Raw genomic sequence first — 25,374 nt, 5'->3', positions numbered from 1 at the left:
CCATGCGCTCCAAAATGATGATAAGGTTGTCATCCTCCCGGCCGACAAAGGGAACGCAGTGGTCCTGCTCGACAGGGAGGCATACAACGACAAAGTGCGAGACCTGCTGGACAGTCCGGCCTACGAGGAGCTGACGAATGACCCCACACCAAGTGTCCAAAGGGAAATGAACAAGCTCCTGGCGGATATCTTTAAAGCGCACCCGAAGGCGAGAAACACATACCTCCAGCTCATCTGCCGGAACGGCTCTGCACCAGGATTTTACGGGCTTCCCAAGACCCACAAGCCCACAGTTCCGCTCCGTCCTATCGTGGATTTTACAACATCTCCACTCCGGGCGCTGTCCAAGTATCTCCACCGGACTCTCGCGCCGCTCGTGGGGCAAACACCAACCCACATACGCGACGCCAGCCACTTCGTGGAGCGCATGAGAGATGTGACCGTGAGCAGCGATGAGTGCTTCGTCTCGTTCGACGTCGTATCCCTGTTCACCAGTGTGCCCGTAGCACTAGCGGTATCTAGCGCACGAGCAGCGTTGAACCAAGACGAGCTCTTGGATGAAAGAACCTGCCTGGGCGTCGACGAACTGTGTCGCCTACTGGAATACTGCCTCAAGGGGACGTATTTCAGCGTCAACGGGAGCTTCTACAGACAAGCCAGCGGGCCCGCGATGGGAGCGGCGATCTCAGTTACGGCTGCGAACCTCACAATGGAACACATAGAAGAGACGGCACTGGGCTCCTTTATTGACAGGCCGAAAGTATTTGTGAGGTACGTGGATGACTGTTTTTGCATAATAAAGAAGGCAGCAGTAGACAGCTTCCTCGAACATCTAAACTCCATCGACCAAGCGATACAGTTCACGGTGGAACGAGAGCGAGACGGGGCGCTTCCGTTTCTCGATGTTTTAGTCAGACGACAGCGCGAGCGCATGACCTTTTCGGTGTATAGAAAGCCAACTCACACCGGCAGGTATTTGCATTTTTCGTCCTGTCATCCAACTGCCCACAAAGCTTCAGTGGTTTCGGCACTCCTCTCTCGTGCACGAGTAATCTGCACGTCGGAAGGTGAGAGGAAGAAAGAAGAAAAGAGGATTGTCGCCGAGCTACGAAGGAATGGCTACACAGAAGCGTTCATCCGCCGGGCGTCACGCCGTTTGTCGAGACGACAACCACCGCACCGCGGAAAGACACCTGCAAGCGACACACCGCCCGACCCCCTTTCCGCCCTGGCCACACCACCGCACACGAGAGAAACGAAGTCGCCAAACAACCGCGTCGCCATTCCATATGTGCCGGGCATAAGTGAACAGCTCTCAAGAGTCCTAGGAAAAGCCGGGGTCACAGTAATCCATAAACCTGTTTCGACGCTCGCTCGCTTGCTACCGCGGCCGAAAGACCGACCTCAGAGGGAGCTACACCCGGGCGTTGTCTACAAAGTGTCGTGTTCTGGGTGTCCAGCCTGCTACATAGGCGAGAGCAAGTGTTTCCCGGAAAGAATGCGCCAACACAAGAACGACGTCAGGAAGATGGAAGTGCAACGTAGCGCTCTGGCAGAGCACTGCGAGAAGCACGACCATAAAATTGACTTAGACGGCGCTTCTGTTATTGAAACAGAACGGAATTTGGGAAAGAGGCTCTTGCTCGAGTCTTGGCACATTCAGCATACGCCTGCCAACGTGAACCGCTCGCTGGGAACAATGCCTTCGGTGTACGTTCACGGTCTCCGAAACGTGGTGGAAAGGGAAAGCCGGAGCCGTGGTGAGAGAACACGACGCGACGACACTTCCATGACCAAGACAGTCACCCCCTGAGGAAGGGACCGAGTCGGTCCCGAAACGTCGGGCTCTCTTTTTGAACTGTGGCTGGAGCAATTTCAATTTTCTAAACTTTTCTACCCAGCCAGACAGATTGCTGTCAAAATGTTTACGTTTAACTTTATTATAGTGAGGTGTGAGTGTATTAGCGCTGCTGTTGCACCCTTGTATCATGTGAATACTGCAACTTGCACAGAATACTAATGTAGCTTTTCTATATAATGAACGCCTGTACAACATCGATAAAAAAGATACATTCTTGCCATTATGGGTATTTGGTTAATGTGTACTTTTAGTAAAGGTATAGTGAACTTGAAACTGTAATGATCCTAACAAATTTCAAGGTAAGTTCAGTTTTAAGATGAAGGAAATTGCAAAACTAGAAGCAACACTGGCTGGGCATAAAACGCACAAAGCCTCGTTTCCAAAATAGTGTTGCTAATATTAGTGATCGATCACTTTCATGTGCCTAAGCACAGGACATGTCACTATCTGCTTGCCCGTCCACATCTCGATTGACAACAACCAACAGTGTTTCCAGCTAGCTGGTAGACTTGGCACCGGGTCAAACGACTGATCTTATTGCAAGACTAGAGCCGATTGCAGAGACCATGTTTACAAAGGCGAAATCTGATTGTGAATGCCCGCACTTACACATTTCACTGACGGAACTTCTCGCATAGCTTGTGCAGTGTTACACTTGATGCATGAAACAGAGGATAGCCCGGCTTCAGTTTCTTGCAGCCGCCTTAATACATGAATGGTTTAACTAGAAGTAGTTTGTTGTCTTTTCCTAGGTCACGAAAAAGAAGATAGCCTGGTCAGTGCAAGATATAATGTATCCTGCTGCGCAGGTTGGGCTGTGTACGCTCTACTACTTTCTTCTTGAATTCCTTCTGCACTATTTTTACAGGTGAGTACACACACAGCAAGCGCACTATAAGAGTTTGATATATCTTGTGGGTAAATCTCATTATAATGAACTTGCAAGCAACATAGCATTGGATGTATTCAAGAATCTGGAATTTCTATTTTTTAATCATGCCTATCAGCCCACGAACTTGGTACAGCGGTTCAGAACTTGCCAGCTATGCTACTCTTTCTCGCCACATCTTGAATGTACTGCTAAAAATTGTGCTGGAATGTGCAAAATACCTGCTTCATGGAGCATTCAGCAAGTGGTTAAAGGGACCTACAAGTGGCCAAAATCTGTCATTGGATCCTGGTGGAAGTGAAAAAAAGAAAACGCGAGTTTATAGTGATCTATTCAAGCATGTTTGTTGAAAGAAAGTGTGAATTTAAAGGCTCGTTTTTTTTTTTGTTAAACACAATATTGTCACGAGTGATAGTTTTTATTTACAGATGAGGTGAAATGGCGTTGGGAAAGAGCAGCGTACTTCTTAGACAGGCCTAGTCCGGTTCACCCAACCACACAGTTCAAGCGCTGCTCCACTACTCTTCTTCTTCCGCACCCCGTACGCTCGCGCATCTTCATTGCAATATTATTGAGAACTAACAGACAATAATGCCAAGGAAAGTATGGGAGATGTTATTAGAAGTAATTGTAACGTAAATCTGAAGAAAGTGGACGAAAAGATCACTTGCTGCTGGAAGGGACCGAACCTGCAACCTTCGAACAATGCATCCGATGCTCTACCACCGAGCGAGACGGTTTTCGAGCGAGAGGTGGCGGTCGTTCCTCTGTCCATTTTATAGGGCATATAAGTGCATTTAAACGTGGGAGAATCAGTCGGTGCCACTTGTAGCGATTACAGCGAGTACGGAACACTCTTTTTTGCCTGTTTGACATCGTGTAAAATATGATCTTAATACGAGATGGCAGCTGACCAATAATCTCTCTCTTACTGCGTCAAGACATCAAGGCTGCCAGATCGAGGCTCTCAGATTGTGATGCGAGCATGATTGTTGTTAAATTCTGTTTAAAGATCACAAAAAACGAGCATGTCAGCCGAAAAGCCTTGATGCTGCATTATGCACCCTATGTAGTCGTTTTGTTGCATGTACACAGTCTGATGCTCTTATGCATGCTGTAATCAGTGCTCAAAATTATAGTGCCTGTACTATTGTTATCCATTCCTGCTCTATTCTAGGCTGCTTACAAGGTAATAGAGGCTGATGCAGAGGAGTGGCGCTGCCTTCGTGGCAACTAGTGGAACATATCGAGCTGCATTGTATGCACTCGTAGTGCACATGCGCGCAGCGAACCCCAGCGCACTAACACTAATTGCTCTCATTTTTGCCTCCCACCATTTGCAGTACACTCAAAGGTCATTATAACAAAGTAGCATCATACAAGAAAAAAAGTTGGTTATATCAAAGGATTCATTATAAAGGCTGCATAGATACAGTGCTTGCAATAGATACAGTGCTATCTTGTAATATACAGTGCTAGGCCTGTATCCATTACAAGACTATATTTCATTTACTTCATTATAACCGAGATTTCGTTTATCCATGCTTATATATATTATCCGTGCTTTATATATTGAGGTATGAGTGTTTGTGTTGCTTGTACGATTTCACAGCTGCCGCAGATAGAAAAATTTAGATTGTAAATTCCTAGTTTTTTTCACGATACCATTTCGAGATTAGACACTCTGTTTGGTAAGCTTTTCATTTCACTAATAATAACAGGCACCATAAAAATCGGTTGTCGGTCTTCTTGAAAAAGTCGCCGGATGCTTTATGCATTCACTTTAGATGACTGGGAGGTGAAAGCCGCCTCCTTCTTTTTACAGCGAAAGCTGTTATAAGATCACAATAAGGGTCGCGTGCGTTGTAGTTGTCCGCCGCCACTTTCGGTGTCCGTGATTACTATCGCACGAAATTTAAAAAAAATGACTAAATAAAATCACAAAAGACACGGTAGGATTCGAACCTGGGTCCCCTGTGTGCCAGCCCAGCATTCTAGCACAGAGCCACGCCGGTGCTTGGAACTCCGTTGCAAACTGGCCTTAGGCAGGCTTGGTGTCGCGAAAGGAATCATGTTAGTATGAGTAATAAAGGCTCGTAGAACAGCAAAAGAATAACCAGGCATCTAACAATGCAAATTGTGTAACAAGTGGGTCATCGAATGCTCCAACCCATTACAAAAGCTTCAGGCATAATTCTTTATCTTCATCAGCCCCAGCACAAAAAAATTGCGCAAAATTTTGTGAAAGTGTGTAGCGGGCAGTACGCTTCTCCTAAAAATCACAACGGATGACATGTTGAATGCCTGCCTACTACACAAATATTATTAGTATTTATCGCGTAGTGCTGATAGTGTGCTTGTAGCAGTTGCCCAAAGAGTGCTTAAAAAAGGCTCTGAAAGGCCGCTCTTCCAGCTTTTGCTTTCTGTACCTCTTTATGAGAACAAATATTTGAGCAAGTTGGTTGGTCTTCATCTTGAAAACAGAGCAACAACACGAGAATTACACCTCACCCTGCTTTTTTTACTGCCTCCACAATCCGTTGGCTTTTGACAGGACAGTGGTGTCTCGTGATGACATTGCCCTATGTGGCATCATGATGATGTCGCAGATTTTTGCAATCTGTGATGCCATGATGTTATGCGGTGATGTTATCAGGTGATGATGATTTTTCGAATCGCTTATGCTCACACTACCGCTACCACCACTGATGGTCAATTATGTCAATTGATGAGAGATCTAAAGCCTTAATACCAAAGCTGCTTGTGATGTGTGTACGTATAACTCTTCGTGCTCTGTCTTTAGCATAGGTCGACTCACTCAGACTTCAATTAAAACCGCGAGTCCAAGTGAGTTCATGTGAGAATTATTCAGGTGAGTTTGAGTCCAAGTGAGTCTGAGTGAATGAAATTTTTGTAAGTGAGAGTTGCAGTGAGCCCGGCTCTGAAATACTTTCGCGAGTTCAGGTCCGAGTGAGTCCAAAAGCGCAATACGTAGTATATATTTCTTGAGTCTCAGTGAGTTCCACTTTATTTTGCCGACCTAAGGCTCAGGTGGTGTATGTTGTGCTTTTTTCTTGTGTGGTGCCACGCAGCTCAGCCCTGGCGTACTACCCCGACTTTGTGACCGAGATGGATGACCCCAGCCTCTTGGGGCTTGGGATCTGCCTCACGGTGCTCTTCTTCCTCAAGTACCGAATACTCTATGGGCTAGGGTCGGCGGTGGCGGGCCTTGAGGGCATGTTGCTCCCTCCACCACCAAAATGCGTTAGCCGCATTCACCTATGCTCCTACCTCTGGAGGTGTGTTGCAGCATAGTATTGCCCGACTTTCTGAGGAAACGAAAGGGCCCCAGTGTTGCTGTTAAGTGCTGTTGAATCGCTACAAACTCCTCATGACACTGTGAGCATGATATAGACCGTACTCGCAGATTGAAACGTGACATAGTACATGCAACAGTGATTTAAGCCAACTGTTGGTCTGTGCTAAGTAGACATAATGCTACCGTTGTCATAAACGAGCAAGCGCTCTCTTTGTTCTCTTCTTTTTGATTGTCTTTGCGTTCTGCTTCACTTTGAGAACGTGTGCGCCATTTTGTTCAGTGTTGGTTGTGATAAATCTGATGGCCAAGAGAACAAGAACACAGAAAGATAGAGATAGAAAGACAAAGATAGAGTAGACAAAAATAGACACACAAAAAAGATATAGAAAGAGAGAGAGCGAGATAGAAATAAGAAAAAAAGTAAATGAAAGAGAAAGCAATGAAAATAAAGCAAAAAGACAAGAAAACACAGATAAGCGAAGGTAAGAGAAATAATAGAGGAAGAAATAGAAATAAACAGAGAAAAATAAAGAGAAGAAAAAACTGAAAAAGAGAGAAGCTAGGAAGATAAAAATAAATAGAAATAAAGAAGGTCACCCACTCCACGCTTTCTTTGGGCTTGGCAGCACTAGTGCAAAGCTGCTTTGATTTTTTTTTTTAACAAAGTTGGTTTTGATTGACCCTTCATCGGTCAGGTGGCCTTCTTACGTGGCAAGAGTGAGGCTTGGCAGAAAGGGGGAGGGCTACCCCATGCTGAGAAAGACCTGGTGGAAAGGGTAAAAAGAGAAGCAAGGGTGAAGCTCGGTGGAAGGGCAACCACTGAGAGGCGTGCAGAGTGGTACAAGGCTGAGACTCGATGAAAAGAGTGTCAAAACCCAACTGTTTGCGAGAAGCAGGTCAGTGAGGGGCTCGGTGAAGTGTAAAGAAGTGCATCAGTTCTTCAAGAAACTGTCTTCCGGAACAATAAGACCGCTTGTACGCTCGAGGAAGAAGCCAATCGATGTAGGCAATAAAGGGGCATTACCTGTCCACTATCCACATTGATTTTGACAGTCGTTGTGAGGAAAATTCTTCCACACTTTCTTGTTTTTGCCTACCACTGCGGCAGTGCACTAAATGTGGTCAGTTCAACTGCAATGCTCTGTGTACTACCTTTATAGCGACGACAGCAGCAGGCATTTAATTTTCGTTTTTCTAACAAAATCTCAAGTTTAGAAATCATTGAGGCGCATGTTTCTTCGCTCGGTCTTTGCTTTCTTTGCAGGTTCATTACAATGCAACCATAGCAGCTAGAATTTACCAATCGCATATTTTTTAATGCAGTTCAGTCAGTTTGCATTCGGCAATGTGAATGTATCTCATTTTTATGGACACTTTGTCACAGTTCTTGTTCTCATCTTCTGTGCAGGCACTTTGATCGAGGACTTTACCTGTGGATACAAAGGTGTGTGAATCTATGTAGCAGAGTTTTTGCGTTAGTTTGTGTTAAATAAAATATTTGTTGCGAACTCTACTTGTTTCTCGAAAAGGCAGTTCTGTATAGTGGAAACAGCGGTTTAAAATATCAGCTGGAAGCTTTGCATTACGGTAGTATGCAGGTCACTACAAGAGATGCTCAAAATGGCCATTGCTGGCTTACAGGCATGATTACACCTGGTGTAGCTAACAGCATAGCCAAATATTTTAATCCCAGGAGGGGTGTTCAACCATACTTTATGCATGTTCATGAGTATGTTTTTATGTGCGCCTGTATATGTATTCATGTAAAATTGAAAAATTGGTGGGGGAGAGGCAGAACCCATCAGCCCCCCCCCCCCCCCCTTATGCTATTCAAATTTGTGCGGCATAATGCTTAACACTGTGTGGAACTTATGTAGACTTACCCGTGAAATGGGCTGGGGCATTGGAAAGCAGGGTGCGAAAACGCCTGTGCACTTCACTCCCAGTTCATGCATTAGCATATCGATCACTCGAAATCTCTTCACTCGAATCGACCGATAATCGGAACTGTACAGTGGGTGCTGGCAATGTTGTATTTGAATAGGAAAAGCTCCTGTGAATTCAAACTCTGAAAGGGGCCCAACAACTGTTTCCAACAGAATTGTTCCCTCCTGTGGACTGCCTCTGTGAAAAACATTGCGTAGCGTTTTTTGTCGCCTCGACGTGTTTCTGAAACTCTATTACTCTCAGTGTTAAACTCAGCTGTGAGATAACAACTTCATAAAACTGGTTTTCTTGAGGAGATATCTCCACATCATGCTGCCATTTTTTAAAGTTTCCTTCGCCAGGATGATCTCAAGGCAAAAGCACGAAAGTACGTTTTTTCCAGACTTCGGGAGTATTCTACAGCCCTCGGGAAAAGGAAATCGAAACCGTTCTTAAGTGCAGACAGTAACTCGCCTTTCACATTGAGAAAGTTGCACACCGGACTGAATGAGCGCAGCTCATCATTGGTAATATTGGTACACCCACCAATGACAAGTGCAGCTTAGACCAAGGAATTATATCTCTTCAATGTCAGGATCTCTAAGGGAAGTGCCTTTATACACCGTAGTAATTAACCTTTCACTACCAAACAAACATGTCTTCAAGAAAAGAAGGTTTCATTAGGAAAATCTTATTTCACGTGGTTCCACAAGCTGACAAAAAAGAAACATTGTGTCAAAAATTTCGTTTTTGAAGGGTCTCTCCAAACAGAAAATTTTGATGTTAAAAATGTAAAAAACCCCGTCCGTAAATGCGAATTCTGACTTTGAGTGCATCAAATGTGTTTAAAAATGATTCTCAAAGACACACAGCATAATTTTCCTTCATGCTACGCTGTGTGAAAATAAAAAAAATTTTTTAACACTTTTCACAGTTAGGCGTAAGCAGCCGTATGCTGTACGATGTGCCCATCCCCATTTTCTCCTGTTCACTCACAAGCAGCTGATGCTGACATCTACCGCTCACTCTTGAGGTATGGGCGAAGGACACTCACTCTTGTATTGAGAAAGGCTCCTTAACTTCAGCTCGACTTGTCACCGCCTCAAGGCAGCGCATTTTAAACGCATTTGTGCTTCCTTGGCACCTCCTGAAAACGGTACACTCGAAACATGTTTGTGCGGTGTTAAAGACAGCAGCAAGTCAAGTCGAAGAGCATTTCTGAATACGGTAGTCTGGGTGACGCAGGCACGGCTTTTCAATAACACTGAGCAGTTTGTTGTTGTCTAATTTGCAATACTTATCCAGGTCATTGTTGAATCAATTCATTAAAGAAATTTGTTGCCTCTGGAATAGACGACCTAGAAATTTTAAACATTTGTCAAGTAGCAGCGAAGTTACAGGGATTCGCCGCGCTCTTTATGTGCTTTTTTTTCATACTAGCAAGCAGGCTGAAAGTTGCAAAAAGTGAGACAAATGAGAAGGATGCAAGAAGCTATGTCTGTTCACCCATTCATACCCTCACCTTCAGCACATTTTTTTGTTCTTAAAGCGCGCCGTGTACTTTCAAAGTCGTGGCATCCAGCTGAGGCCATGTTAGCCATGCATATCGCATTGCTCAAATAAATCAATGGCCATGCACCTTGCATTTATGGCGTGTTCATTTGGATTCATGGCATCATTTCTCCAAAGAATAGAAAGCGATTTCCGACTGATTTTGAAAGTGAGTTGCCATTTAAATAATTACCCGTATCCACAAACGTGGACACAGGGAGCAAAGAGGTTCAACCAGTGTACGTATTCGGTGCAGGTACATCTATCGGCCAATCGTGGCAAACGGGTGGACACCCCGGCGTCGCATGATTGGGGCGGCGGCCAGCTTTGCCTTTGTCTGCTCGTGGCACGGCATGGACAGCGCAGTCGTGGTGTGGTGCACCCTCAACTTTGTTGGAATTTCTACCGAGCTCCTGATGGAAGTCATCAGGAACAGAAACAGCTGGAAGAAGATCGAGGTAGCCCAGTCTTATGTCTCTGTAGGGTTGTGCAAATATTTGAAACTCTGGAATATCTAATCAAGTGGTGCCCTTCTTCGAATCGAGTGGCAATTTTTCAGTAAGAATTTATTTAGCTGCTCTCGAATATTTCAAATTGTTGACTGCACCCAAGTAAGTGCAAAGTTTGTCTGAAAGCATAATGAAATCTATTCCTGCAGGCATGGAATAACTATGAAACATCAACATTTTACACAGTTTAGCTGGCTGTTTTGCTCACAAAGCCAAGCTTCTGTAACTCTAATTTGTTCTCAATGAGTCGTTTGTACTTTTAATGCTGCAACTTCAAATATGATGTGTATGTTACTTATTTTAAATCAATTTTAAAGACTGTTCAGTATTCGAATAGCATGCCATATTTGATTTATATTCAAAAAGAGACATTCATAATGCTTGTATCTCCGGCAATACTTGGAACGTCTTTCGTTTCCTGCTGGGCAGAGTCATTGAACTGTCCATAGTGACTCCCTAGGAACGGCTGAGCCACAGTAGTTAAAGATTTCGAACCGAGAAAATGCAGCCGTTTATTTCGATATCCAGGCATTTTGAAGAACTTAGCACGAACAAGACGGAGCGCAAGAGTAAAACGATACAGTGTGAGCACTGTCAAACAACTAGAGTTTAATCAAGCAAATATGAATGGCAACGAAAACCAACAAATGCGTGTGCAGAAATTTCAGATGGTGTCAAAAAATTGTTCAGCTTGTGCAGCTCATAATCTGGTAGGCAGACGGTCCAGGTATAAAATCATTACCCTTGTTTCTGATAAGGAATGCTTCAGCAAGTTCACGTGCCCTTTTGTCTTTGCGTTAGTCTAACAATAGTGTCATAGAAAAAAGGTTTGCACTCGCATGATCTTGCAATGGGTCAAAAGGTCACACGAACACGAACGCGCACTTGAACAGAGATGCGTGTTTGGGCCTTTGTGTCAATCCAGCCTCGAAGGGCGGCACTGATATCCCGTAGTCACGCGCAGCATTGTTTACGGCATTGCTAACACGCATTCACATACATAAAATCATCGATTTCATCGATCTGCAACACCAGCAAGCTCATTTTAATCATTCATGTTCTCTCACGTGTGTGCGACATCGGCCATCTGTTTTAGAATGAGGATATCATAGTATTGTTCGGCAAGCCTCACTTATGATGCAGGCCAGCAACTAAGTTGCACCCAGAAATAAGAACTGAGGTTCAAGAGCGCCTATGCACATGCCAATTATTTCCAAACCAAAGTGCAGTGCCAATCTTGTTGACGAAACAAGTTCACATCAGTACTACCATTTTCTTCATTCAGGTAACTAACACATTCGGTTAAAGTTCGTGTTACGTTGTTTCTGGCATTGCTATGGCTTCCTCGTTGCCTGAACAGAGCACAAACTTTTAAGTACTTAGTTGCAGAGGCAAGATAAAAGTCAGCAGATAACACCTGAAAGACTCTGATATGAGGCCGGTTTGATTTCGCGCCCAGCAAAATATGGCAGATGGGGCTTGCTGGCTTGTCGACAGATGGGGCTGTACATTTTGAATATCTTCTAAACAGTTTTGATAGAGGGAGGCCTGTATGATTAGATATAAATGCACAATAAAGACTTCCAGGTGATCTAAATTTGCGTAGCCCTTCACTAAAGCCTCCCTCATGACCATGGCATGGCTTCGGGACATAAAACACTAGAACTTATTTTGCGATTTGGGATTCATTGTTTCCACACCCTACACTCTTTGTTCTTGTGTTCAACTTGTATTGTACCTGTGTTCTTCCTAACTTTCACCATGTGCAAAGGATTCACCAAAAGCTCTTGGTCTGATGCCTTCAGAGCAGTTGAAATGGTCTATGAAGAGTTCCGACTTCCGAGGCACTTGAAGTGGCTCTAATGGCCACATTTGTTGAAAGAAAATGATGATGAAACGTAATGTGCCTGTTTTAGTGTGTTTATTATTTTGGGGGAGCTCAGAACTATTGTCTAATCATTTTTGTTGGCCAGTCTCAAGGATAGTGTAGCCTGTGGTAAGAAGTGTTCTAGCATTGTTCCCTCGTGGCATCTAGTGTTTTGTGATGCTTACGTTTGAGGCACTGTGGCATAAATGCTGCATGGGTCACTGAACTTGTCCCTCAACAAAATGGTGTTTGCGAAGTTCTTCTGTGGGCAGGTCGTGCACTCGAATAAGCAATGATCCAGTACCCATTACATGTTATGCAGGTAAGTTTCTTTGATAACAACTTCCCGAAGCAGGCTGTAATTGAATTCTGCTGCAGCAGCTGGGAGGGTTCTTCCTAAATTATTTTGTTTATTACTAATGAAACTTGTGCTAAGATGGAGACATCGACACAGGGAGCAAACGCTGTCTACATGTCTTAAGCTACTTTCGTCAGCAATCATTTTAGACCAAATATGCTATTTCAACAGCGAGTTTTTCCAAATCATGTTTAATTACTGCTTGTTCTGATACTAACCTCTAATCATGTCAGACTATGATGTATAATTGCATTATTACGTAATGTTAGTTGTTCATTTTTTTTTTCAGGGTACCTTCTTTGGTGGAATGCGGTTGCAGTTTCTGAGGGCTGCTGTCTCGGCACCGCACTTCCTTTTCTCCATGTTCTCGTGCATGTTCTTTCTTAGCAACGTGGACATCGGACTCATCTTCTTTAGGAGAATAATATGTGGTGAGAGACTTTTTTTTTTCTTTCAATTAACTGTCCATTTTTCTTCACACTCTTTATTTGTAAAGGGAAATACTAGTACTTTATTGGGATGTAGTGTGCATTTGGTGGTAAAGTACACTGCCTCTTTGTTTTGACATTGCCGCATTCAACCAGCAGAGAAGAGCTGGCGCAGCAAGATAGAAAGACAAAGTTCTTGCCTGGTATTTTTTATGAGCCCCTTGCATTTAATTAAAGTGAGCTCTCCTATATCCGACTTCTGCTGTGTCTGCATCCTGACACTGGTGGAGGAGCTGGGTATATGTCCAAGGCACCTTCCAACAGCCCGGGATCTCGTCCACAAAGAATTCCGCTCGTCGAAACATCCGTTCACCGCGCCAGCCGCCACCTATAAGGCCTGAGCCCAAAGTTCGGTCCTTGGACGGAAAACATGACCGCGCCCGGAAGCAGTAGCCCCGTCATGACCCGCCCAAGCACGGCACAGCTGACTGTTTTCACCCCTAAAATTCCTGTGGACTTCCACGGCAACACATATGAGGACGCAGATGACTGGCTTGAAGAGCTCGAGCGCAAAGCCAACGTTAACAGGTGGAACGCTGCACAGAAGTTGGGGCACGTGTATTTCCCTCTTCAAGACGGGGCTCGCACATGGTTTACGAATCACGTGTGGTCAACATGGGACGAGTTCCGGTGAAAGTTCCTGGACACTTTCGCAAACACCGAAAGGCGGTAGCGTGCGCAACGACTCCTTGAATCACAAATTCAAAAGCCAAACGAATCTGTTGCTATGTTCGTTGAGGACATGGCTCATCTCTTCCATTGAGCCGATCCCAATATGTTCGAGAGCAAAAAGATCAGCCACCTCTTGTGCGGTGTTAAAGAGCAGCTGTTTGCTGGTCTTGTGCGGAACGCACCTTCAAGCGTCGACGAATTTTCAAAGGAGGCATCGCCATCAAACGCGCACTACAGTTATGCTACCGTCAGTACGACCGCCCAAACAACAGCGGACAAATCAGCGCAACCACCGTGACCACTGTGACACCTGACGAGCGTTCTTTGCGTGACCTGATACGCGAAATTGTGCAAGAAAAGGTGAAGAAGCTCGCCCCCACACCGAATGATTGCACGATTGCATCGGTCACAGAAGTTGTACGCCAAGAGATAAGGCAAGTGCTTTCACTTCCCAAGCCGAGCACTGACTTGGTTAGGCTAACCTATGCAGATATCCTCCGTCAACAGCCATCTAACGTGGCGCCACCTCAGCAGTACCACCAGCAACAGCCGCCGACAGTGCCTTGGTATTACAGGGAAACGTCAACGCCGATGCGACCTCCACTCCGCAAAAACGATATCTGGCGTAACCCTGACTACAGGCCCTTGTGCTTCCATTGTGGGGAAGCAGGCCACATCGTGCAGTATTGTCCTCATCGCGTCACCGGGTACCAAGGATTTCTGTCCACTACCCTTCGGCATTATTCCAACGGAGGACGCAACGTAGATACGAGCATGCAATCCCGCGGGACGTTTCTCCTGGGTTCTGGTCACGCTCGCCCTCTCCTGGTCATTTTCCCCAATCTAATAGAAGTAGCACTACGGACATGGCGAGAGGAACATTTCCCAGTCCACGCCGGGGAAACTAAAAGCAGCGACCTTAGGAGGGAAGATTATGAATTGCCGAAGAGTTGAAAATCCCCCACTACCGCCGCGCAAAGCGCTGCACATTTCGAATGAATCTATGAAAGATGAGACTGTCACCGCTGACATTACACTTTTAATTGACGGTCACGACGTGACGGCACTGGTCGACACTGGTGCGGATTTTTCAATAGTGAGCGTGAATCTGGCCGACAAACTCAAGAAGGTGAAAATGGAATGGACGGGACTGCAAATTAGAAGAGCTGGAGGTCAGCTGCTGATGCTTACCGGAAAGTGCATTGCACAAATCAAGATCGGGGATTCATCATTCGTCGCAATCTTTGTTATTCTTTCTGAGTGTTGTGAACAGGCCATCTTGGTTATAGATTTCTTGCGGGAGTACGGTGCCATCATAAATATACCGACATTCTGTACTGACATTCTCAGCGGACCATAGCGCAGCGCTGCAGGGCAAGTCTATGCGCGTCATTGACGACGTGACCATGCCATCGTTATCATTCCGCCTCGTCTCTGCCACGTGTAACACGCAGCATACTGGAGAAAGTGTCGCGGAACAAGTATCAACGCTTTTACTCTTTCAAGGAATTTCTATTGCCAGAAGTCTCCTCAGTGTAGTGTCTTGGCAAGCAGAGGTCTTGTTGACGAACTACAGCAACAAGCGTCGACACATTACAAAGGGTACCACAGTTGCACACTTCTAAGAAATTGCAGAATTCCGCAAGTGCTTCGCAGTGCAACAGGCAGAGACGCCAGCTGCTTCAACACCACCACTTGTCGACATGAGCACAGATTTATCGCCAGCGCAGAGTGTTATAGATGTTCTCGGCCAATTTGAAGATAGTTTTTCATCGATCTCGAGGGTAAATCAAACGCCACTGACAAAGCACCGAATTATAACGGAAGAGACGGCAAGACCAATTCGACAAAACCCATACTGTGTGGCACCGAAAGAATGTGAAGCAATTTAAGAACAAGTCCAGAAAATGTTCGATGATGACATCATTAAGCCGTCAAAAAGCGCTAGGGAATCACCGGTAGTGCTAGTTAAGAATAAAGACGGCAGATTACGCTTCTGAGTGGACTACTGCAAGCTGGATCGCGTGACAAAGAAATATGTATACCCATTACCACGTATTGACGATTCGCTTGACAGGCTGAGGCATGCATGCTTCTTCTCGTCGATGGACCTGAAAAGCGGATATTGGCAAATTGAGGTCGATGAGCGAGACAGAGAAAAGGCTGCTTTTGTTTCGCCTGACAAGCTTTACGAGTTTAAAGTCTTGCCCTTCGGATTGTGCTCAGCTTCAGCAACATTTCAGAGACTGATGGATACCGTCCTATCAAGCCTTAAGTGGCAGACGTGTCTGGTATACCTCGACAACGTCATTGTTTTTTCAGCAACATTCGAGATACACTTAAGACGGCTGTTATCAGTATCTTGAGCAATACGGTCCGCCGGCCTAACACTGAAACCTGACAAATGTCATTTCCGTTTCAAAGAACTCCGACTCTTAGAACATGTGGTGAGCCATGAAGGTGTTCGTCCAGACCCCGACAAGATCGATGCCATCCGAAAATTTTCGGTGCCAATGGATAAGAAGACTGTGGGACGTTTTCTTGACCTCTGCGCCTACTAACGCAAATTTATCGCCAATTTCTCGCACATAGCGTCGGCCTTAACACGCATAACGAGAGACGATGTTTCATTTTTATGGGGCGAAGAAGAACATGCAGCATTTGATGATCCACGACAGCGCGTGCAGACACCACCTGTGCTTGCTCACTTTGACGAGAACGCTCCTACCATGATCCACACTGATGCCAGCAACGTAGGTTTAAGCACTGTACTCGTCCAGTGGCAAGACTCGGCCGAGCGAGTGATCCCATATGCAAGTAGGACGCTTTCCCGTGCCGAGTCTCATTATACCACAACGGAAAAGGAATGTCTTGCTGTAGTATGGGCAGTTATGAAGTTTTGCCCATACCTCTACGGCCATTCCTTCCACGTAGTCAGCGACCACCACTCCCTTTGCTGGCTGACCAACTTGAAGGACCCATCTGGTGGGCTAGCGCGCTGGAGCTTACGCCTTCAAGAATTTGATATGAAGGTCGTCTATAAGTCGGAACGGCAGTACTCCGATGCTGATTACTTATAAAGCGAGACGATGTCTCAGAAAAGGATGACATGACGTTTTTAGGAGTGGTAGACAAAGTCACCATTTTGTATAAGCAGAAAAAAGACAGTGAGTTGCTTCCTCTTATTAATTTTCTAAACGGCCAGTCTACAAGCGTTCCCAAGATATTTGCAAGGAGCCTGCTATTATTCTGCTTGCGCAGTGGTGTCCTATATAAGAACAACTTTTCCTCCAGCAGAAGTGCCCACTTACCGTAATTACTCTAATCTAACGCGCACCTTTTTTTTCCGCTTAAGCGAGTTCATAAATCGCATGCACGTTAGAATCGAGTACGAACAAAAAAATTACGGTCAATCTATTGCCATCGGCAAATCCAAAATGGCCGCCTTCTACGAGCGTCGGCCATTTCTGCCTATGTGTTTCCCATGTGCGGCACTTCGTACGTGTGCTGAGGAGTTCGTCATCTAGTAGTGCATGAGAATCGACGGCGTGGAAGGGCCGACTCCAAAAACTCGAGTGCACCACGATGCCGCTTTTAAAACAAAAGTCATCGCGTGTGCAGAAACGGACGGAAATCGGGCCGCATCGCGGTCGTTCGGAGTTCCCGAAACGTGCGTGCGGGACCGGCGGAAACAAAATCAGAAGATTGTCGACAGCAAAGCTTCACGCAAAGGCTACAGTGGACCACAGCAGGGTCGGTTTCTGCAAATAAAGGGCTGCTCGGCGAGTATGTGCTTGAGCAGCGAGGGGCACAGCGGCCCGTGACGACAGAACTGCTCCAAGTGCGGGCTATGCAATTAGTCTTAGAAAAAGATCTAATGCGGAGCCAGTTTAAAGCGAGCAGGTGCTGGCTAACTAATTTTATGAAGAGGAAAGGCTTTTCCCTCCGAAAGCGAACGGGCATGCGCCAAAACTTGCCGGAGAAGTACGAAGAAAAGCTTCACAGTTTTCAGAGGTTCGTCCTAAACTAGCGGCACAACAACGGCTACCTGCTTGGACAAATCGGGAATGCCGATCAGACGCCTCTTTACTTCGACATGCCTGGCACCACAACCGTCGAGAAGAAGGGGGCGAAGCAAGTTCGCGTGCTGACATCGGTCCACGGTAAAACTACAGTGACGGCAATGCTCTGTTACACGTCAGATGGGCACAAGCTTCGCCCGTACCTCATATTTAAATGGAAGACGCTCCCGAAAGGAGTCGTTTTTTCGAGTGGTGTGATCGTGCGGGCCATCGAGAAAAATGGGTGCGTGTTGCAATCGATGTCTTACGTTTTTTTTTTTTTTTTTTGCTGCGGAAATCGGGTGCGCGTTGCAATCGAGGGCACGGTAGAATCGAGTAAATACGGTACTTGTCGTCCCAACATCTATTCGTGATGAGATCCTGAGCGCTTGCCACGGTGAGTTAACCTCCGGCCGCCTCGGATACACGCACACATAGGCCAGAATCCAACAGAAGTACTACTGGCCGAAGCTTCCAGGCACCGTAAAGCATTACGTTTGCATGTGCCTCTATTGTCAACGTCGAAAATCGCCACCTTTAAAACCAGCCGGATTGTTGCAACCAGTTCAAGTGCCCAATGTGCCTCTTGCACAAATTGGAATGGCCCTCCTTGGACCATTTCAGACTTCGCATGCTGGAAACAAGTGGGTAATTGTCGCTACGGACTATCTTACTCGCTAAGCAGAAACAAAGGCTTTATCAAGCGGAACCGCAGTAGAAGCGGCATGATTTTTCATTGAAAATATCGTTCTGAGGCATGGTGCTCCGAGGATTATAATAACGAACAAAGGCACCACTTTCACGGCCATGCTCCTTAAGTCAGTGCTTGAGCTCAGTGGAACAGCGCATCGAAAAACTACCTCCTACCACCCACAAACCAACAGCTTAACAGAACCCCTCAACAAGACAATTGCCGATATGCTCAGTATGTAACATCGACGTGGATCATAAAAATTGGGACGACCTTCTACCATACGTGACGCCTACGCCCCGCCGTGGTGGTCTAGTGGCTAAGGTACTCAACTGCTGACTCGCAGGTCGCGGGATTGAATCCCGGCTGCGGCGGCTGCATTTCCGATGGAGGCGGAAATGTTGTAGGCCCATGTGCTCAGATTTGGGTGCACGTTATGGTGACCCCGCTCTAACTGCAGCGGACGATCACCGCGGGTTCACGCTTAGCGAGCCACAGGGCCGCTACTCCGTTTACTCGCGTGTAGCGCACCGCTCCGCGCGCGCTCAACTAATAGGGCGTTTAGCGCGGCAAATAAACAGTGTTCTAATGTAAAAGTACACAACACTTTATTGCCTCTGGCGGCACCCCGAACAACAGTACAACGTCCGCTCCCGGGACGCGGGTAGCAAAGGCACCCGCACGCGGACGTTCACAATAAGGGGAAAACTGCGAGCACGTCGCAGCTGGCAATGGCGAGCTTTGACACGCCGGTCGAGAAAAGGTCCCTCGCGGCTATGCTGCGCACTCTCACGATGGCCACTGGGCCTGGTCGCGAGTGTTAGGGCAAACCTCGTACGCGTAGGCCTACGGCAAGTGCGGCTCGTTGTGGTACGACCACTTCAAGCACTAGGCACCGCTGTGGGCTTTGCGTACGCTACCGAAGCTAGCACTCAAGTAAACACGCCTGCCGAGGTGCCCATGGCCACCCCAGGCAGGCTACAGTCCGGCGATTCCCAAAGGGGACGCGGACGAAGGAAAGCACGTGCTTACCCGGCGCCGACCCACGGAAAAGAGACCGCTCCATCGGCGCGCGCCGTGCCTGCACGTGGCGCCATCTATCGCCACGTGGTGTTAACAGAGCAGGAAAGCGAAAGGGTGTGGCCGTGTGGCGGAATGCCCGCGAAATGGAATGGTCGCAGGCGCGCCTCAGATCCCCACATCCTCCTCTCCTTAATTCACCCTATATACCGGTCTGCAAAGGCAGCTGGTCGTCGCCCATGCATGCAAAGGCGTCATGCAATGGGCAACAGCTAGCCTCAGCCTCGCTCTGCAACTGCTGCTGAAGAAAAAAAATAAACAACACAAGAATACACTTGACAAATACAAGGGCTCCGCGGAAGAGGGGTAACGGAAGTTCGTGATGCTCACGCAAGAGCGCGTCCACGGCTCGGAGGGGCAGCGTCACGTAATGTCTGACTTGGGTGATTGCGTGGATGCGAGAGTTCAAGGGGAGGGTTCTGGTTGAGGCCTTCATGCGAGGAACGGGCTCACCTTCGTTTCGTCGATGTTGACGACAGCCCTGCGAGTCCGACGAACGCCGCCTCGGTGGATGTTCGGATGGACCTCGCTGCGACAGCCGGCCCTTCTGCTGGAATAATGGTCGCCAAATCCATTGGCTGCGAGGCGTCCTGCGGCGTCGGTCGAGTCGTGCACAGCGTCTGCGACAGCTGGCCTCGTGCAGGTCTCCGAACACCTCCAGAGTCCAAAGTGGTGTAGGGGTCGGTGGCTTCCTAAGTTGTCGCCACACGCACACACACACGCACACACACCTCCGATGGTCGGGTCTCTCCAAACGCGCACCGCAAGGGAAGCGCAGTGTCATTTGTCCCTCTCCCCACGCTAAAGCATCAATTCACAATCCCCTCCTCCAGCGAGAAGAAAAAAAAAGAAAACACGGAAAAAACTTCAAGTAAACAACACTCAAATGACAATCAGCAGCAGTAGCTGGGCGGAACAGACTTCTTTGCAAGCACTGGCTGTAAAGAAGTTAGCTAACTGAGACTAGAAAGTAAAAATGAGGGCCTTCGGTTGCGGAAATAAGCCCGCCGTCCGGCGCGAAATCACTAAGGTGACCGCTTCCTCAGATTATACCGGTGCGTGGTCCGAATGCGGTCCGCCGCACCGGGTGTGCGCCGTTGCTTGCACGAAGAGCCACCGGGCGCTGGCGCAGGCTCGTCAGACCTTGACGCAAAGGCTTTCAGGTCTGCGATATGGGCACGGCTGAGTTTTCCCGAAAGCGGGTCTTTCAGCAAGTACGCGAGTGGAGTCCAAGCGTTTTCCACTCGGTACGGACCAAGCCACTTTGGAGCGAGCGAAGTTGAGAAACCCTTGCTCGCGTCGCTAAGAGCGTGGTTGCGCTTCAGGACGAGGTCACCCACCTTAAATGAAAGGTGGCGACGTTTTCGGTCGTACTGGGCCTTTTGCTCGGCCCTGGCCGATGCCAAACTTTGCCTTGCTCTACTGAGAGCTCGACAAAGCCTGTCCCGAAGTGTGGAAGCGTAAGCAGAACAGTCTGCCGGTTCTTCCTCGTCTCCGAGCTGGCATTGCATGACACTGGTCACCGGATTTGCCAACTCCCTTCCGAAATTAAGGAAGGCGGGAGAGAAACCAGTAGAGCGACTCTCGGAGGTTCGGATTGCAAACGCGAATTCACTCAAATGGTCTGCCCAGTCCCTTTGACTTTCGGCAAAGGCCTCCAACATCGGTTTGAGCGTACGATTGGTTCGCTCCGTCAAATTGGACTGGGGATGGTAGGGCGACGTGGTGCAGTGATCTATTCCTAGGGAACGGCACGTATTACCAAACACCCGAGCGGTGAAATACGACGCATTGTCTGTGATCAATCTTTTCGGAAAGCCGAACCGACAAAACACTTCCTGTAGCCTCTCTAGCACCGCTCGCGCTGTCACTTTTCACAGCGGAAACAGCTCCACCCATTTGGAAAAATGATCAACAACTACCATCAGATGTATGAACCCCTGCTTACTCCTGGGGAACGGCCCCATTAGATCGCAGGTGGCTACTTGCCACGGACGCTCACTGACAATCGGTTTCATCAAGCCGGGCGGCTTGCCACCCCTTGATTTCACCGTTTGACAGACGTGGCAGGAACGGCAATAGCGGAAAATGTCACGCTTCATGCCAAGCCAAGTCACAACCTTGCTCAGTTTCGCAAAAACTTTGGAGCCACTCAGGTGACCGGCAATGGGCTCGTCGTGAGAGGCTCGCAACAATGCGCCTCTCAGACTTTTGGGCACAACCACCTTAAACGGGTCCACTGACTCCTCATCGGTGGCTATGTATTTCAGCAGGAGTCCATTATGGTCCAGCAAGTATGTATCCGCGGGGGACCCAGCGACACACGCCGGTTCCCGTCCCCCTGCGCCCGCCGCACTACCAGCAGCGTCTCGGCGCTCCGTCTCCCTGAGACCGTCGCTCAACTCGCGACAAAACGGATCATCTTGCTGGGCCATCAGTAACTCTTGTCTGCTGAAAGCGATTCCCATTCTCCCAAAGGGGAGCTTGGTATCCTTCCCACTCAGGACTGCAGCCATCGCCTCCGCTCGCATTGGCGTCACGGGTTCGCTTCCCTTTCGCTCCCCCTCTCGCCCGCTTCGCGGCGCGCTGCTTGCCTGGCCCGTGGAAAGGGTTTGCTCGTCGCCGCACTCACCCTTTTCTCCACTCGGCGGCTCCGCCGCCGTTTCGCCCGCGCCGCTTGCTTGCGCAAAGGCACCGCTAGCGGTTGTCGCACCGGGATCCAGGCTCCTGGTCGACACTGGGGCACGAGATAGCGCGTAAGCTACCACAATAGTGCTCCCCTTCCGATACTGCACTGAAAAGTCATAATGCTGTATTAGGAGAGCCAAGCGCGCTAGCCTGCCTGCAGGCTCATGGAGCCGCATCAGCCAGCTAAGCGCGCTGTGATCTGTTTGCACCACAAATTTCGTCCCATCCAGGTAGACATCAAACTTCCGCAGTGCAAACACGATGGCGAGGCACTCCCTCTCGGTCACGGAATAATTCCTTTCCGCGGGTATCAACGAGCGGCTGGCAAAGGCCAGCGGCTGCAACCCACCATCGTATTCCTGTAGGAGAACTGCTCCTAATCCCAGATCGCTTGCGTCAGTCTGGACAACAAACGGTCTGGTCAGGTCGGGGAGCTTGAGCTGCGCTGTCTCCGCAATGGCGCTAGACAGACGGCAAAACGCCTCTTGCTGCTCAGGTCCCCATCGCCACTCAGCTGACTTACCCAGGAGCTTGGTCAAGGGCGCCTGCACTCGGGCACAGGACGGAATGAACGACCGGTAAAAATTGGCCATTCCGAGAAAGCGGCGCAGGCCGCGTACGTCCTTGGGCGCGGGGAAATCGAGGATTGCTCGAAGTTTCTCCCGATCTGGCTCAATGGAGCCTTCGCCCAGCGTGAAGCCAAGTAACTGAACTCGGATTTGCGCTAGTTGGGCCTTTGCGGGATTTAACGTCATCCCGGCGGCTCTCACCCTCCCGAGCACATCGGCAATGTGGGCCAAGTGCTCTTCGAAGGTTCGTGAATAAATCACGATGCCGTCGAGGTAGCACATGCAGTAAGACCACTTTGCTTCCCCGAGGACGCGGTCCATGAGTCTCTGAAAAGTCGCAGGAGCATTGCAAAGACCAAAGGGCATACGAGTGAACTCAAATAACCCTCTGTGGGACGTGAACGCGGTCTTGCACCGGTCACGCTCATCCATCCGGACCTGTAGGTAACCTTTGGAGGCATCTAATGTGGTAAAATACCGCGCAGTGCCGAGGTTTCCTACGATGGAGCTAATCATGGGGAGCGGATAGGCATCCTTACGAGTCACTCCGTTGAGACGGCGATAGTCTACGCACAGGCGATGACTGCCATCTTTCTTAGGCACCAACACAATTGGAGACGCCCAGGCGCTGGACGAACGTCGAACAATGCCAGATGAGAGCATCTCGTCCAGCAAGCCGTCAATTACCTGCCTCTTGGCCTGGCTGACGGGCCTGGGGTTACACTTCAAAGGAAGCGCGTCGCCAGTTTCGATCGAATGGCTCACCAAATCGGTACAGCCGGGTTGATCGGTGAAGAGCTCATCGTATTCGCGCAACAGTGCCGACAAACGAGCCTTCTGTGTATTATTCAATTGAGTCGCACAGGCGATCAAAGGATGCGGAGCCTCTTCGTGTCGTGCCGCTCGATACCGATGGGGATTTTGAGCCGACGAGTGCATAGCGCAGGGGTCTGCCCCCGAAGTTTGCACGTGACATGGTTTCGACGCTTCAACTGCACAGGCAACAGAAAGCGCCGGAGGGCTGATGAACGGCTTTAGCTCGGAAAAAGGTCCGTCGCAATAGCCTCCATTCGCAATGTCCACTACGATACCGGTTTTTAGGAGAAAGTCCCGACCGAGAATGACAGGAACACTGAGCCCTGGAAGATGAACGAAACGCGCGCGTCTCATTCGGCCTCCCCATTTGACAGTCAACCTCGCGGCGCCCGCCGACTGGGCCATGCCTTTCGTGAGGGTGAATGTCGTTCGGCTGTCCCGCAAGCGCACCGAGCGCTTCTGCAAGTGGGACAACACCTGTTCGCCAAACAACGAAGCGCTTGCGCCCGTGTCCAGCAACGCCGAGAATTTGCGACCGACAATGGTGACCGAAATAAACGGCGCGTGCGCACCAGAAAGACTGCTTGCCCGATACGCAGAGAGGAGAAGCAAGGGTTCGGCCGCTCGTGCCTTCACGAACGGCCCGCGCTCCCGTTTCCCTGCCTCACAGGAGGCACAAACGCGGAGCACTCCCTCGCTATGTGCCCTCGTTGACGGCAGCGGAAACAGCGCACTCCATCGCGGTCCCTTTCCCGCGACGGAGCAGCTCCGAGCTGCCGGGGTGGGTTCGCCGCGTGATCAAAGGAACCGCTCTGACGACCGTTACCACCGGTGATGCGCTGGGTCGGATTTCGTCCCTGCTCGCGCGCGTCGAGTTGCGATGCAGCACCGGCTGCCCGCCTCCCGTACGTGTAGGGATCTAAAGCTCGATCGCTTATCTCCCACGCGTGCCCAGCTGTAGGGGTAGCCGCAAAGGCAGCTCTGGCGGGCTGTTGCCGCTGAGAAAGGGTCATGGCCCCTCCCCACGCGCAGCGCGGTTCGAGGGCCTCGCTGGCTGGCGGTGGCGGGTGATAGGAACGCGCGGCGAGAATGTCGCCTTCGATGCGCTTTGCCTCGACGGCCAATTGCTCCAAATCACGGAAGCGACTGCCGCGCAGGTACGCCGAAAAAGTCGGGTGTGCCTGCCTAATCACCCGTTCGACGCGCTCCTCGTTCGAGGCTCTGGGCTCAGCGATAGAAAAAAGGTCTTCCATCGCGCGTACGTACTCCTGAAGCGACTCATCAGGAGCTTGTGTGCGGAGCTCGAGCTCGCGCCGCATCCTACTCTCGTAGTCAGCGGGTAAGAATTCGTGCAGGAAGGCCGCGCGGAACTCATCGAGGGTTGCTGCTCGGTGGCCGGAAAGCCGATGCCACCTGGCCGCCGTGTCAGTCAGTGCTGCCGGGACGACGCGTCCGAGCACTTCCTCGTCGTCTAGACCCATGGCTCTCTGATAACGTGCGAGGGAGTCCAGGTAATCTCTTGCACTTTGCAGATCACCATACCCGCTGTAGGTCGGAACGGCCAACATGACAGCGGGATGAGGGCGTTTCGGAATGGCCGAAAGCGTTTGGACTGCCCCCGTGAGTGCCTGAATCATTTGGGCGGCATTTTGCAGCAGCGTCTGTGCGCCCGCTTCAAAGGAAGCTGTCGGTGCATTAGCGGCGCGGGCGAGCGATGGGGAACTGTCTCCGAGCTCGATAAGCGGCGCGGTTTCAAAATGGATACCGGCCGTCGCGACTCTGGGGAGCGCCCGTTTTTCACAGCTGACTCTTGGAGCAGCTTCACGTGAAAATGCTAGGCCGCTTGCGGCTAGCGGTGCAGGCGCGTGCTCGAAATGAGCTTGGCTGTTAGGTTGCGTAGCAGCCAGCGGGCGAAATTCGGCAACGGCTGAGGCCGCGGTGCCGATCTGCGCCCCAGAAGCTCCACTGAGAGCCGTTTCGGAGCGCTGTGACATGGAACTACCATGCATTCCAAAGGGAGCAGTAGTAG

General features: G+C 49.1%; 2 protein-coding genes across 4 annotated transcripts in view; one reads left to right on the top strand and one right to left on the bottom strand.

Annotated features, from left to right (window-relative positions):
* LOC119167457 (protein-cysteine N-palmitoyltransferase HHAT-like protein) overlaps positions 1-25,374 on the top strand; it is a 41,328-nt gene that overhangs the window by 9,606 nt on the left and 6,348 nt on the right. The window contains exons 7-11 of one of the 3 annotated variants that reach the window (XM_075866245.1): positions 2,671-2,729; positions 5,843-6,049; positions 7,478-7,513; positions 9,803-10,004; positions 12,570-12,711. In XM_075866245.1, coding sequence (XP_075722360.1) covers positions 2,671-2,729; positions 5,843-6,049; positions 7,478-7,513; positions 9,803-10,004; positions 12,570-12,711 — 646 coding nt within the window. Of the gene's footprint in view, positions 1-2,613; positions 2,730-5,842; positions 6,050-7,477; positions 7,514-9,802; positions 10,005-12,569; positions 12,712-25,374 lie in introns of all 3 variants that reach the window. The other 2 variants (XM_037418930.2, XM_075866246.1) reach the window with 2 other exon arrangements.
* On the bottom strand, positions 23,978-25,117 carry LOC142765133 (uncharacterized). Its single transcript, XM_075865704.1, has one exon. The coding sequence runs from the start codon at positions 24,980-24,982 to the stop codon at positions 23,978-23,980; it is 1,005 nt and encodes a 334-aa protein (XP_075721819.1). The 5' UTR covers positions 24,983-25,117.

The sequence above is a fragment of the Rhipicephalus microplus genome, chromosome 6, assembly GCF_043290135.1.
Source record: "Rhipicephalus microplus isolate Deutch F79 chromosome 6, USDA_Rmic, whole genome shotgun sequence".
NCBI lineage: Eukaryota > Metazoa > Arthropoda > Arachnida > Ixodida > Ixodidae > Rhipicephalus > Rhipicephalus microplus.
This window is presented reverse-complemented; position numbering and strand designations above follow the sequence as displayed.

Excerpts from the sequence above, each read along its gene's own strand:
- LOC142765133 (XM_075865704.1), bottom strand. The coding sequence starts at position 24,982 with ATGATTCAGGCACTCACGGGGGCAGTCCAAACGCTTTCGGCCATTCCG.